The sequence below is a fragment of the Dromiciops gliroides genome, chromosome 3 (assembly GCF_019393635.1).
Source record: "Dromiciops gliroides isolate mDroGli1 chromosome 3, mDroGli1.pri, whole genome shotgun sequence".
Classification (NCBI taxonomy): Eukaryota; Metazoa; Chordata; class Mammalia; order Microbiotheria; family Microbiotheriidae; genus Dromiciops; species Dromiciops gliroides.
Window position 1 is genome coordinate 16410209 of NC_057863.1, and position 15761 is coordinate 16425969.

The 15761-nt window shown below is 43.3% G+C and overlaps 1 protein-coding gene across 1 annotated transcript in view; it reads right to left on the reverse strand.

The window, feature by feature from the left end:
- The window catches only part of PLCH1 (phospholipase C eta 1), a 239848-nt gene that overhangs the window by 185210 nt on the left and 38877 nt on the right, over window positions 1–15761 (reverse strand). The window contains exon 2 of the mRNA XM_043998386.1: window positions 13849–13967. Coding sequence (XP_043854321.1) covers window positions 13849–13927 — 79 coding nt within the window. The 5' untranslated portion in view covers window positions 13928–13967. The remainder of the gene's footprint in view (window positions 1–13848; window positions 13968–15761) is intronic.

Below are 15761 nucleotides of genomic sequence, written 5' to 3' on the forward strand. Positions count from 1 at the left end.
ATACAAGATGAGCAAGGTCCACTTAAACAGCACCTTGCATGAAACCGATCTGGGGACTCTGAGCTCACTGTGAATTGAGAGGGTAATTGATATGACCTGTCAGTCAACAAGCATCTGTTAAGTGCTTGCTGTGTGCAAGGTGCTATAGTAGGCATTGGAAATACAAACAAAAGCAGAAAGAAAAACCATCCCAAGCAGAAAGAAAAACCATCCCTGACCTGAAGCAGCTTTCTTTCTAATCAGGAACACATGCAAGAGAGATGAAAAAGGAAGGAGATATTATGTAACCTTGGACTTCCAGGAATGAGCGAATGATACAGATCCCATTACCCCCTGCCCAGGTCAAACAACATCAGGAATATTCAGTCAGTTAGGCAACAAGCACTTATTAAGTGCTTCCTGAGTGCCAGGAACTAGGCTAAACCCTGGGCATGCAAGCACAGGAGTAACATAGTCTGCCCTTCAGGAACTTCTGGGCATCACAGCTTAAGAAGGTTCTTGATAATCTTGAAAGGGTCCAGAAGAGCTCAATCAACTTAAATATATGTCAGATGAGGGATGATGAACTCGGGAAGAGAAGACTCAGCAGGTACAAGCAAGATGGCAGTCTTTAAATATCAGAAGAGTTGTCATGGACAAGAGGGATTAAACTTTCCCCATGCTTCTCCAAAAGACAGAAGCATGAGCTTAGAGCCTTAGAAAGTTGTTTGGACCCCTGAGAAATTTAAGAACTCAGCTAATACATGTCAGAGATAAGATTTATCCCTAGGTCTTCTTAACTCTGAGGTCAGCTCCATATCCATAACACCATACTGTCTCTCTTTCACTAAAGAATATTGAAGCAAAAATACTAAATAAATTAAGAACTAGAGCAATATGTTGCCCCAAATATATAGTGAGGATGGCCAGGTTGATACATGGTTTGGCTATATACAATACACAGACATATACATATGTCTGTAATATATATTTAGATCAGCATCTTATACTATGTGCCTCAATAAATTTCAAATGAATAAATTACATAAAGTTTTTAAAATCACATTTTTTAAAATAGGAAATAATGTGATATTATCCATTTCACAATTATAGATAAGTAAAGACTCCATAACTAGACAGAGGATAGAAGAGATCAGAGAAAAGAAAATCACGTTTAAAATTTAAAAACTTTGGGGGGCAGCTAAGTGGCACAGTAGATAAAGCACCAGCCCTGGATTCAGGAGGTCCTGAGTTCAAATCTGGCCTCAGACATTTGACACTTACTAGCTGTGTGACCTAGGGCAAGTCATTTACACCTCATTGCCCCGAAAAAAAAAATTTACAGCTTTCACATAAATAACATTAATAGAGCAAGAGTCAGAAGGAGAGAAACAAAGTAGTGGAAATCTCAGCCATAAATAAGTCTTCGAGACACCCAAGATCCAGTCTGCTGGGGAATTTACACAAATCTATAAGATAACAGCCAAGATGAGGATAAAGGACAAAGACTAGAAATATGTCCTTCAAAAGAAGAAATACAAACTAGAAACCCCTTGAAAAATGTTCCAAATCATAAATAATCAGAGAAATGCAAATTCAACAACAAGGAGAGCAGAGGTGGGAAACTAAACCAAAGATGAGCATTGACTTCTTGGAGTGGCTGTGCAAATTAGCTAAACTGTTCCTACCCTTTGACCCAGAGAAACCACTCCTTGAACTGGATCCCAAGGAGATTATTGGCAGCAAGAAGAGATACGCGTATATAAAAATGCTGATAGCAGCATTATTTGTGCTAACAAAAAGCTGAAAACAAAATACCTGCCTGACATTTGGGGAATGGCTAGACAAATTATGGTCTATGAGTGTGATCGAATTTTATGGCACTGTAAGAGATGACAAATATGAATAATTCAGTGAAGGCTCCTATGGAGGAATACAGAATGAATAGCTGACAACAATATATGATGCTTTCAGTTTTGCAAAGGACAGTTCCAACTAATGGTATTTCATTTGGACTTCGCAACAAGCCTAGGAGGTAGATGCTGTAAGTTTGATTTTCCCCATTTTACAAAGCAGAAACCTGAGGTTCAGAACCACAACCACAAAGTTGATAGATAGATGTAGGGATAGGGCTGGGGGACAGAGCACCACACCTGAAGTCAGAAAGACCCAAGTTCAAATTTGTTTGCAGACACTAACTAGTGTTGTAATTCTGTAATAACCTCTCATTCTTAGTACCCCCTTCTGTGAAGTGGGTATAATAATAGCACCTTCCTCACTGGGTTGTTGTGATGGTCAGATGAGATAATATTTGTAAAGCACTTTACAAAGCTTAAAGCAGTCTATAAATGCCAGCTATTAATATCATGATTATTTCAGAGGTAAGATTCAAACTCAGGTCTCTCCAGACAGTGAGCCTAGGGCTCTCTCCACTATCCCAAGCTATCACTGGTTCTGAAATATTTAGAGAACAAGAGATTGCTAACGTCTAAAAATTGAACATTTTGACTACATGCCCTGGATGTTACACAAGGGTGAGATCACTGGCGGAGGGAAGAGCCTAGGAAGTGTCCTGGAGTTTGTGAGGGGAACGTGGACTTTGAAGGTTCATTGGATTATGAATAACAGGACAAGTGGGGGCAACTTAAGCAAAGGCCCAGAGAGAAGCAGGATCAGAAGGTTGTGGGAAGGCAGTGGTAGGGAACCTGTCTGATGAGAGCTGAGGTCGAGTCTCCAATTTACAAACAGCCACCTAGGCCAAGGGCTGCCCCCTCCACCACTCTGGCTCCCACTCTAGCTGCTGTGGGACCTGAAGTGAGTTCTCAGCAATGAAGCAAAGGACGCTCCCAATGGCACACACTGCTGGGAAAGGCTGACCATGGACAGCCGAACACCCACATTGTCCTGCCCTCAGAAATCACTCCTGCCAGGCCCAAACGACTTTCTCTCTACTGAAGGGGAGGCCTCGATTCCCGCTCTGATGCTTTCTAAAAGTGGGACAAAAAAAATTTTAATTAAAAGTATATAAAAGTGAGGCTAAAACAAGGGGCCTCTTTTTGAAGTCCCAACACTTTGGTTCACTCCGTTAAACTTGTTTTTTTTCCTCTTTTATTCTTTGCTTTATAAGGGGTGGCTCTCTGGAAAGAGGGAGGGAGGGAGGAGAATGTCATGAGAGGATTATGGGCCCCGGTCACCCCAACAATTCTCTGGGGGGTTCAAGGAACTTTTCCTTGAAACCTCAGGGGTTTTCCCTTGAAATCAAGTAGGTCTCTCCTTGAACACAATCAAGGACACACACACTCACCTGATGGAGATAAGCGGCACAGATCGAACTGAGCATGCTCCAGGACCATCACCCCACATTCCAGTCCTCCTAAGCATCTGGATGAGGTAATCCAGGAGAAGACCACCTGGAACCGCTCATCAGCAGACTGCTGAGACCCATCAGGACAAAGTTGACACCCACCACCAGATCTCTCATGAGGGATTCTTCCTACCCCAGCGCAACTCGGGAAGACCACCAGCCCCTCACCCAATAAGAGACTGTTACCCACCCCATCTAAACCCTATAAAATGGCACCCCACAAGTTAGCCGGGGGGGAAAGCATTTTGTTCTGGCAAAACCTTCCTCCAGGCCGGTTTCTCTTGTACCCCAATAAACCTGTTCTCTTATTCCTAATTAGGTCTTGTGCAAGAGTATAATTCTTTACAGAAGAATCCTAAGGACCCACGTGCTTTCTCCTATCGGTTTCCCCCATATCAAGAGGATACACTGGGGAATGTAGGTGACATGAAAAAAGATACTGATACAAATGTTGATATTGTTTTCAATAGTGATACTTCTGGGAGAACAATTCATCACTTGTACAAGACTAAAATATCCAGCATGGAATCTGGATCATGGGAAGAAGAGAAGAAAGGTAGAGATGGCTGGCGTGGACCATTTCAAAGTGACACAGGGAAAGGTATACTCGCAGATGGGAGAGGAGATTCAGAAAGGGCAGTGGAAGATGCTGAAGACAAAGTGTAGGGGAGGGGTTGGTGAGCCCTCCTGAGAATCTAACTCGCATGTATTTATGTAGGAAGAGCAATCTTGGGGCAGCTAGGTGGCACAGTGGATAAAGCACCGGCCCTGGATTCAGGAGGACCCGAGTTCAAAGCCAGCCTCAGACACTTAACACTTACTAGCTGTGTGACCCTGGGCAAGTCACTTAACCCCCATTGCCTCTCAAAAAAAAAAAAAAAAGAGCAATCTCCAAGCTCCAGATCACCATCCTTTGGGACACGACTCATTAGAGACCTCCTGGAGAGGTCTTGGCTCAGAAGACTCTTGATGAAGAATAAAATATTCCAGGAATCATTTCAGAGAAGTATTTGTAGATGAAGGGTTTCCTTTACAGAAGCCATGTTTTAACATAAACCCTGAATCTTTGCTTGAAGTCAACAGTATAATAGATTGCCAACATTACAGTGGCTAGGATATTTCTTTCATCCTCCTTTGTGATAAAGGATAAAAGGTAATGGAAAATAGAATTCAAACTTGGTGTCTATTGGCATGATTCCATTCAATACAGTCTGAAAGGATTCCAAACATTAAGTGTAAACAGTGTAAACAAACATCATTTTTCTTTTGGGGGGTGGGGGGAGGGGTAAAGGGAAGGGGGGTGGTGTGGTAGGGAATCCAGAAGCCTTCTGATTGGAGGACGGGAGGGCAGAATGCAAACTCCTCCCAAAGCCTCCCTTTAGATAGAGATCAGAACTCTCCGTTGTTCACTTCCCTTCTCTTCACAGCTGCTCTGCTTGGTTCTGACTCCAGGAACATCAGGCCACTCCCCGGTATTCTCTGGGTCCAATTCCCCTTCCCCCTTTCAGCTTCCTTTTGTGTATTGCCTTCCATCAGTGCTTAGCACTGTGTCTGGCACAAAGTAGGCCTTTAATAAATGTCATTGATGAATGATGAGAATTCCCAATATGGAAACTCCCTCCCCTGAAGGGAATGCCCAGGGCAGAATTTCCCTCCACTATGTGGATTATCTGTAATTTAGAGTTCAGATTCTGCTTGAGGCGCTGAGAGGTAGTGGGCATGCAAGGAGTCAACAACTGGTATGTGCTAGAAACAAGCCTTGAACCCAGGTCTGCCCAATTCTAATGCATGACCTTAATCCATCATACAATTCTCATTCCTTTCCACATCTTTGTTGCAATAGGTGATAATTCAATAGTTGTTCTTGATTATAAGTGTAATCAGTTATAATTATCACTGAAAAAGAGAAAAAAATCTGTATTTAAAAAACAACTAAAAAAAAAAACCCAAGAGAACAAAATCATAATGATGCACCAAGAGGACTTGGAGGGGCCCAAAGAAAATTGCCAACCTCCTCCCTTCAGTCTCTGTGAGTATTTTAAACCCAGAGAGGGTAAAAACAATTGGGGGAAATGAGAACACAGATGAAAATTAATTGCAATTATGGAAATGCAACTTGCAGAACAAAAGGCCAGAATCTTCATTGTAAGTCAATGAAGAACTAACTCTCACCAGTGACCACTTCTCGGGTGAGGAGCCAGCAAACCTGGAGAGGAGGCTGTCTGACTGGGGACCAGCTGATTTTTTCTTTCCATGCTAGCAACTGAGTAATATTAGGATTTCCAAATAGGAATGAATAAAGTAATCCAGACTGGCTGCTCTCTCCTCTGCCTTAAGTTTAAGGGCCAGAGATTGAGAATCCAATGAAAAATAAGAAGAAAAAAGGGGCAGCTAAGGCGACACTTCATGATAATAGGTTTTGTGCCACTCAGCAAGGGGAGGGAGAAGAGCTACTAAAAATAACATGGCCCAGGCTCCTTCATTCAGGCCCTGACAGTCCATCTCTCCGGGTTACCATTTCGTCCATGCTCCATGGGAAGAGAAGCTTGCTAACAACAAGAAATGTCCAAAACTGCACTAGGCTGCCTTGGGTCGGAGCACATTCCCCCCGCTTCAAACAAAGGAAGAGAAACCACTTTTTAGAGAGATGATCTGAAGGAGATTTTTTTTCTGGCCAAAGCACATATAAAATGTTGTACTCCCCTACCAAGATAAAGAACACTAAGACAGATTGTCTTTGGGGAGAGAATTTTGGACTGGAAGTCAAGAGAGTCAGAGTTAGAAGTGTTGACATTTGAGTCAGGCAACATGAATCTGAATCCTGGCTCTGACCATTACTACCTGAGTGACCATGGACTCTCCGATTGACTCCTCTGTGTCCCAGTTTCCTAGTCCATAAAATGGAGATCTTGGCCTAGTTGGCCTCCAAAGTCCCTTACAATGCTATATCTGTGAAACAATGACCTCATGAAGTCTAGGTCGTAATCCTGTCTCGACCACTAACCAGCAGTGTGACAAGTAAATGTCACCCACTTCCTCATCCCTTGTCCTTAGGATACCTCCTCTATAAAATGAGGCAGTTGGACAAGAAGATTTCAAAAGTAAAGAACATATCTTAAAGTTTTAATCTGAAGAGAACCAGCCAACATCTCCAGGATTAACCTTGGAAAGGATGAAGAATAAGAGATATAAAAATATCTACTCCGGCTCCCAACACCTGGAAATCTCTCCTTCTTCATCTCTACGTAATGGTTTCCCTGGCTCCTTGTCAGACCCAATTAAAATGTCACCTTCTATGGGCAGATTTTCTTATCCCTCTTAATTCTAGTCCCTCCTTCATTAGTTATTTCCCATTTATCCTGTATATAGCTTTTCTATACATAGCTGTTAGCGTTTCATCTCCCCCATTAGACTGTGGGCTCCCTAAGGGCAGGGACGGTCCTTTAGTCTTTCTTTGCATCCCCAGCCCTTAGCACAGTACCTAGCACATAGTGGGCACTTAATAAATGTCTATTGACTATTTATTGAACAGTTATCACGCATCTGTTATCATATCATATCATACATGTTTAGAGCCCTGGACTCAAGCTGGGGAGGGGTACCACCATATTCTACTGTTCTATCTTTCCCTGGCCTGAATGTTCACCACGTGAGGTGGGTCAGGTCAGTACCGACATTTTCCCATATTATGTTCCCATTGTAGGTTCCCGGTCTATTGGGTGAAGGTAGTAATTGTTATCTGGGCTCTAAAAATCTATTCTTTGTCTCTGCATTATAGCATCAAAGGGAATTAATCACTAAAATGTGTGGCCTGGTCATTGGCATCTGTAAGAGATTCCCCAGGTCTGCAACATCTTTGGGGGAAAGCATTTCTTCCTTTTCTTTAACATGAGGAATTGAACACCCATTCCCAAGAGAATGCAACAACAGCAACAGGAGCCAGAATTGATATAGCACTTAAACAGCATTTACATAAGCACAAAACCAGGAATGGTCCATTAAAGTATGGACCATAGCCCTCCAAACACTACATAACCTAAATATTCTGAACTATTCCTTCCGTACATTTTCTTTTTCTCTTTTTTTTTTGGGGGGGGGCAGGGCAATGAGGGTTAAGTGACTTGCCCAGGGTCACACAGCTAGTAAGTGTCAAGTGTCTGAGGTGAGATTTGAACTCAGGTCCTTCTGAATCCAGGGCCAGTGCTTTATCCACTGTGCTACCTACCTGCCCCCTGAACTATTCCAAGCATGAATACAAGTCTGGGTCAGTCTATCAGATTTGCAAATGCAATTTAGCATATTCCTAGGTACTGCTGGAGCTGTTGGTCTTGACTTTGTCTTTCTTTAATCAGTATAAGCCAGTAGAAGCTACACTAGTGGGCAGAGCAGCATTCATCAAGTGATTCCAGGAATTCTCTGTAAAATCCAGCATTTCCTTCCTCAATCAGCTCTGACATTACCTCTAACATTACCTTTCATCTCTCAGCACACTACACCTCTCCCAGATGAAAAGGCATTATAACCAGTGCTCACCATATTCAAGAACATACCATTCATCGCGTGAGAAAAATCACGGACCCATTCCTACCTTTTATCTTATTGATCCCTCTATCAGGCATCTATCCTGAGGAAGTCGATGAAAGAAATCAAGTTCCCATAAATAACAAAATATTAATAGCATTTATTCTGATAGCCAAAGACTCGAACCAAAATGAGGGCCTATTGAAGAAAGAGGAACCAAGAGCACAATGCAGCAACACTAAAGAGCAGTCAAGCCCGATGAAGGGCAATGAACGGGAGAAAGGATAAGGAAATACACCTCCCTTCTCTCACACATGGGAATGTGTTCCATACCGCCAGCCAAGAGGGGGAGCTGATGATGGTGGTGGTGGTGGTGGTGGCAGCAGTGATGATGATAGCAAACATTTATTAAACACCTACTACATGCCTGGCACTGTGCTAAGCACTTTACAAATATTACCTCATTTGACCCTCACAATGCGAGGAGGTAAGTACTAATATTATCTCCATTGTACATATGGGGAAATTGAGCTAGATAAGGTTAAGTGACAGGGCAACAAAGTGTCACAGTGGATAGAATACCAGGGCTGGAGTCAAGAGGACCTGAGTTCAAATCTGACCTCAGACATTTACTAGCTGAGAGACCCTGGGCAAGTCACTTAACCCTGTTTGCCTCAGTTTCCTCATCTGTAAAATGAGCTGGAGAAGAAAATGGCAATCCACTCCAGTATCTTTGCCAAGAAAACCCCAAATAAGGTCATGAACTGTTGTACATGACTATCTGACAAGATAACAACAACAAACGTTAAGTGATTTGCCCAAGGTCATACAGCCATGAGAGAAATGATCATTTCTTTCTTATATTTATAATCAATTATTGAATTCAGATCTGGATGTTCAGTCTTTGAAGGACATTGTTGATGGATGAGATTGCCCAAATCCCCAGGGTAAATGCTTTTCAATCCTGGTGGGATACCCCACCCAATTTACAAAGAATTTAATCTAGTTTAAATTCTGGCCCATTGTGTTCCACTAAGGCAGGCTTGGTGGTTGGGGGGGGGGTAAATCCTTTGTCTAGATTGCCAAGGCTAGGAGTGGTCTGAGACCAAGAGCCCCTTGTTAGAATCGGTCTACCTCTCTTCAAAATAATCATTCTCTCATTACTTGTTAACCAATCAGAGTTGCTTTCCACCCGCAGGAATACCCACTTATCCAAGGGCATATAAGCATTGAATAGGTTCCATGAGGCATCTTTGACATTCAAGACTGTCACTGACCCCTTTTATCAATTATTCATTAGTAATAATTAATAAAATGATTAATTACCCAGAAACCATGTCTCTTGAACTTTTTATATGCCACAACTAGTGTCTGAGGCTGATTTGAACTCAGGTCTTCCTGACTCCAGGCCCAGTGCTCTATCCAATGTGCCATCCAGCTGCCTGATAGAGTTTGGCTTTACTTAAATACATTTCCTTGTTAGGTAGAAGGGTTCAGCCCTGGGTTCAAATCCCACCTCTGATCCATACTGGTCATGTGACCCTGAGGAAGTTGTTTGTCCTCTCGGTGTCCTGGGCGATTCTCAAGGATTATATATTTCAGAAAAGGGACTGACCTACATTGGTAGAGTCAATATCACTGAAATCACAGGTCGAGTCCTTATCCTAATTCTAGAATGTTCTCTTCTAGAACTGTTGATTAGCTTTTAATTTCATTTGTTTAAAAAATACTGTCCTGGGGCAGCTAGGTGGCGCAGTGGATAGAGCACCGGCCCTAGAGTCAGGAGGACCTGAGTTCAAATCCGACCTCGGACACTTAACACTTACTAGCTATGTGACCCTGGGCAAGTCACTTAACCCCAATTGCCTCACCAAAAAAAAAAAAAAATACTGTCCTGAAGGCTACCACTAGGGAAGCAAAAGATGGAGGATTTAGAAAAGGTAAATACAAAAGCTTTTCTAAAAAAAAAAATTAAGGAAAAAAAATGTCTGTGGTTTTTAAAACACAAGGCAATAGTAATCCCCCCTCAAAAAAAAAAAAAAAAAAAGCACCAAGAGGTAATTAATGCAGGCCTCCTGTGAGTAACCAGAGGCCTCATCTTAATAGACAGATGTAAATTTCAGAAGAAACTGTCCAGATCCATTTCCGCCTCCCCAAGCCATCACAGAGTTCCATTAGGCTCTGATAATAAGCGTGGCATCTTACACCACTAAGAATTTCTAAACCTATTATTGTTTTTAAATACAACTGAACCCTAAATCTAATTGACTTCAGCTCGCTTAATCTTGGGAGGATTTAATATTTCTAAATCTCTTTCCAAGATGACTGCTACTGGGTTTAAAATCTAAACTGTTCATTCATATTTTAAATGCCATGCTGCCCCCTTGTGTTCATGATGTTGCTCAGGGAAAGTTAAACCAACAATAGTCAACTTTGGGACGTTTTTCTTCGATAGACTCATTTCCACTCCAAAATACCTCTTTGATATTCAACTGCATTGCCATGCCCATAAAGACCATGGAAATAATCTGAAGACCTCTGGATTCCGTTCCAGGCTTAATCGGGTTGAGAAACCTCCTAATACTATCATTTCCTGAGCAAAACTCAAACCCAGTTCTCCCAAGAGCCACCCTTTCCAAACTGATGTCACATTTCTGTTTCGAGAGCTCTACAGACCAGCCACACTGGCCTCCCCAATACTTCTCCCATGGGATGTTCAATCCTTGCCCTCCCAGTGTCTAGAAAGCACTCTCTCCCCCCCTCTGCTTAGAGTCCCCCAGCCTGCTTCAGATCTTAGTTCAGACCTCCCCTCCTATATGAAGTCTTTCCTGATCCCCTCCTCCCAGCTGCTGGTGCCTCCCCACCCCAAAATGACTTTGGATTTAATGATGTTTACAAATCCCATTGCATGTTGTCCCCCCGTCAAGTGTAAACTCCTTGAGAAAAGGAACTGTTTCCTCGTTTTGTCCAGTGATTCCCAAATCACTGAGAAATAGGCTCACTAGAAAATCCCAAGCAGGACCAAGGAGCGGCTGGAGCCTTTGCCATGGTCCTGGACTGGTTTTCAATGGTAACAACAGGAATTACAGAAGGGCTAATTGCTGTACTAGCAAGTATTTGTTGGAGGAGATAGGTAAAGAAGAACAAGATGATGCAGTCCCTTGGGACCATGTGGAACCCTTGACTCTACATCTTTAAGTGACAGTGATTTTACCTACCAGCTCAAATAACAAGTTCCACAACAGCTTACTGAAACACTGACCACAGGTCCTTAATGTCCAGCCAAGGCCATAGTCAATTTTGAATGACATATCAATTTAATTTTTTTTAATTATTAAACATTTATTACGTGCAAAACATGGTGCTAGGTGTTGGGAGTACAAAGGCGAAAATGGTAATGCTCCTGCCCTCAAGGAGTTACATTATCCTGAGGAGAAGGGACCTACTATATGTACAGAGAAGTATGTGCACACGATCCACAAGGTTATGAAAAGTCATTCTGAGAGGGAGAGAGCATTAATATTTCAGGCAGGGGCCTTAACCTTCTTGTGTTCCATGTCAGCCTGGTGAAGCCCATGGGCACCATCTCAGAATCATGCTTTTAAATGCACAAAATAAAATATGTACAATTATAAAGTAAATTGTTCCTATTAAAAGACAGTTATTGGGGCAGCTAGGTGGTGCAGTGGATAAAGCACTGGCCCTGGATTCAAGAGGACCTGAGTTCAAACCTGACCTCAGACACTTGACACTCCCTAGCTATGTGACCCTCAGCAAGTCACTTAACCCAAAAAAAAAAAAAAAGACAGTTATCAAAAAACTGTAATATTCTCTAGACCCCAGGTTATGAATACCTCATCTAGGAGAACCAAGAAAAGCATGGTGTAGATGGAGACCCCTGAGCAGCATCTTGAAGGAAAGCCGGGCTTCCAAGAGGTGGAAAGGAGAAGGGAGTGTGTTCTAATAGTGGGAATGTGTATGCGAAGGCACTGAGGTGAGAATGAATGAAGGAGGAATTAAGGAAGGAAGGAAGGAAGGAAGGAAGGAACAAATAAATGAACGAACAAACAAATGAATGAAAAAGCATTTGTTATGTGTTTACTACATACCAAGCACAGCACGCAACTCGGAGCATACAAAAGACTTCTCCTCACTGCGGGGAGACAACACAAAAAGGAAAGTTTGGCTGCAGATCAGACCCAAAGGCCCAGATATCTCACGGGAGTAGCCGTGGGGCTGATGGCAAGGCCCAGATGTCCTCAGGTCACATAAAGAAGTCATGTGACAGTTCCAGGGCACTAGAGGGCAGAGAGGTAGGGCAGGGGGTGAGTCCTAAGGCAGTGCAGGAGGCCAGCACAGGGCAGACAGGAAAGCTCAACAGTCTTCCACCTCATGAGATGGAGTGAAGTTGTCGATTCCCATCACATTTGCACCCTGTGAGTATTCGAGCACCCCAGGTGAAGGGTGAAGTAAAGAGGGTGAGCCCCCCAGGTAGGATCAGGTCTTCCATCACCTCTACCATCTTTGATGGGTAACATAATGGCCTAGGCCTGAGTGAGGGGATGGGAGAGGTGGCAGAGGAGGTGAGATGATGAACATCATGTATGAGGAAGAATGAGAAGCCACTTTGATGGGACATTGCCTTCCTTTGCAGATCTCCTGGTCCCACTCCAAAATATCCCTCATCGTGCCCTAAGTGCCCCAGAGATAAGAAACTCCTGCACATAGCTCTGAATCCTCAGCCATAAGCCTGTTAGCAAAAAGAAGAGAGGAGACCAAAGCAAACAATTGAGAAGCAGTTTGACCCTTGTCATCACCCTGGGCATCCCTCTTCTTTAGCCTAATTCTTCTTGGCCTAGGCTTCTTCTCCCAAAGAATGTAATAGATAAAGGCATCACACAAATCCCCGACTGTAAAAGACATTGGACTCGGGAGTCAAGAGCTGGGTTCAGTGATTTGCAACGTGTCTCTATGTAACACAGCCCACGGACTCCTGCCGGGGAAAGGCGGGGAGCGTGGTCTGCCATCTTACCGACCAATATCGACCCAGCCTGATTTATGACTGTGGTAGCATGGGCCAACGAGGAAGACAGGTGGGAAGGGACTCTATAGACGAGCTTTGTTGTTCTGTCTACAAGCAGGCCAGTGTCAAAGCTGCAAAGATTAGAAATAAAACCAGGAACACCTCACTCTACTAAGAAATGCAAAGGGATGGATGGTTCTCCAGAAAGCTAACTAGAATTCCCCGTTAAATCCCAGACACAGAAGCCAGCTTGTATCCAGAGTGCAATATGTCATGTGTCATGAATCGAGGAGACTTTAGCCCAGATAATAGTTAGGGCTCATGTGAAAGCTGTCCTCGAGCACTTGAAAAACTTCTGGAGGAAGGCTGAGGCTTTTTTTGTCTGCTCAGCCAAGCTAAAAGCAAGGGGTGGAGATCATAGAAAGGAAAATCTGGCCTTGGTAAAAGGGAGATTCCTCAAGAACTGTACAAAAGGCAGGGGCAGCTAGGTGGCGCAGTGGATAAAGCACCAGCCCTGGAGTCAGGATGACCTGAGTTCAAATTTGACCTCAGACACTTGACACTTACTAGCTGTGTGACTCTGAGCAAACCATCTAACCTCTCTGAGCCTCAGTTTCTTCATCTGTAAAATGTGAATAATAACAGCCCCACCCTCATAGGGTCGTTGTGAGGATCAGACGAGATGACAGGCAAAGAAGTACTTTACAGATCTAAAAATGCTATATGTAAATGGGAGCTCCTGTTATTGTTATTATTGTTATTACCTCTGTGTCACCTTTCAACTCTCAAGATTCTCTTCTACAAGATCTTTGGGGGGGGTGCAATGAGGGTTAAGTGACTTGCCCGGGGTCACACAGCTAGTGAGTTTCAAGTGTCTGAGGCCAGATTTGAACTCAGGTCCTCCTGAATACAAGATATTTTTTTAAAAACCAAAACCACAAATAGAGCACAGACCACTCACCGTGAAACACGCTGTTGTCCACTAAGAAATGCCGCCGGTACCGCACACAGTTCCTCTTCTCAAGACTCCAGTAGCTCATTATTCCGAGACTTTCTGCCCAGCATCAAATCCTAGCTGGTCTGAAAAGAAAAGCAGAAGTTGGGTTGTTTTGTAAAGGAGGGAACAGACATTTCTTTTGCTACTCCATGACATTCCCCAGACCACCAGAGAAAGCTCATTTTTTATTGTTCAGTCTTTTCAGTCATGCCTGACTCTTCATGAGCTCATTTGGGGTTTTCTCAGCAAAAGATCCTGGAGGGGTTTGGCATCTCCTTCTCCAGATCACTTTACAGATGTGGAGACTGAGGGCAGCTAGGTGGCGCAGTGGATAAAGCACCTGTCCTGGATTCAGGAGGACCTGAGTTCAAACCCAGCTTCGGACACTTGACACTTACTAGCTGTGTGACCCTGGGCAAGTCACTTAACCCCAATTGCCCAGCAAAAAAAAAAAAAAGACTAGAAACAGATGTGGAGATTGAGACAAGCAGGCTGAGGTGACTTGCCCAGGGTCACACAGCTAGTAAGTGTCAAGTGTCTGAGGCTGGACTTGAACTCAAAAAGAGTCTTCTGACTTCTGGACTGGCACTATATCCTCATTATTAATACTACCTGATGTTTATAAAGCACTTTTGTGTTTACAAAGTGTTTTGCACATATTCTTTCTTTCAATCGCCACAACAATCCTATAAGGTAGATTTCATTATTGTTATTATAATTATAATGATGAAGATGATGACAAATAACCCTCAGAAAGCTTCAATGATTGTCTGGGTTCCCACAGCCAGAAAGAATCAGGAATAAGATTCAAACCTAGGTCTTCCTGACTCCAAGCCCAGAACCCTACTTGTTAAACCACCTCACCCCAAACCTTTAGCTATTTCCTGGACCTCTGTTAAGAGCACATCCTTCATCTGAATGCAGTTTGAACCATACTGTTTCTACTTCTGTTTTTACTTTTTTGAGGATGTTCCCTTTTGTTCTTATTCTTCTTTCACAACATGACTAATGCAGAAATATGTTTAATGTGATTGTACATATATAACCCAAATCAGATTGTTTGCTGTCTTGGGGGGGGGGAAGGGAGGGAGGGAGAAATTTTTGCAACTAAAAATTTTAAGAAAACAAACAAACAAAGCAAAGCAAAAAGAACACATCCTTCAGAACCAGAGAGGGCTGTTCAGCGTATTCTAATGATCAGTGACTTTATCACTGGGGCCTGCCTTCCACTGTCACAGCCCACGCCCTATCTATGCCTTATTTAGATGGTCTTTGGGAGTTTCTTTGGCCCAAAAACCCACCACCGAGCAGCCATCCAGGAAAAAGGCCTCTCCATTCATGGGTTGGCGAGGCCTTCAACAGCCAGCCAGCCTGTACTCAAAGCCTTCCCACTAAGAGGTGCTTCATAGGAAGCCATTAGCTAAATACAGTGAAACACTTACTTAGTCAAACAGTACCTTCCTGATCTGAAAAATTCCTTCTGCTCGGGGTAACTGACAAAGCATCAGAACATAGCTTAGAAAGGAGATGATCCAGCTGAGTGTTGGGTGGGAGCGATTAATGGGACTATGCTGAGGCTCATCAGAGTGGAGATTGGCCAAAGCACTGCTCTATTTTCAGGGAAATTGGGGTGGGGGCACATTTGTTTATAATCTACTTGAATAGCTGGCCCAGGAGAGTAGAAACTGTTGCCTGCAGTTTCTGAATCTCAGGTCAATACATTTTCACTTCTGCAGACCATGGGTTCCCTTGAAGTCTTATATGAGGAAGAGCCATGGGGAGAGAGAGAGAGAGAGGGAGAGAAGGAGGGAGAAGGAGAGAGAAGAGAGACACAGAGAGACACAGACACAGACACACAGAGAAAGACAGAGAGACAG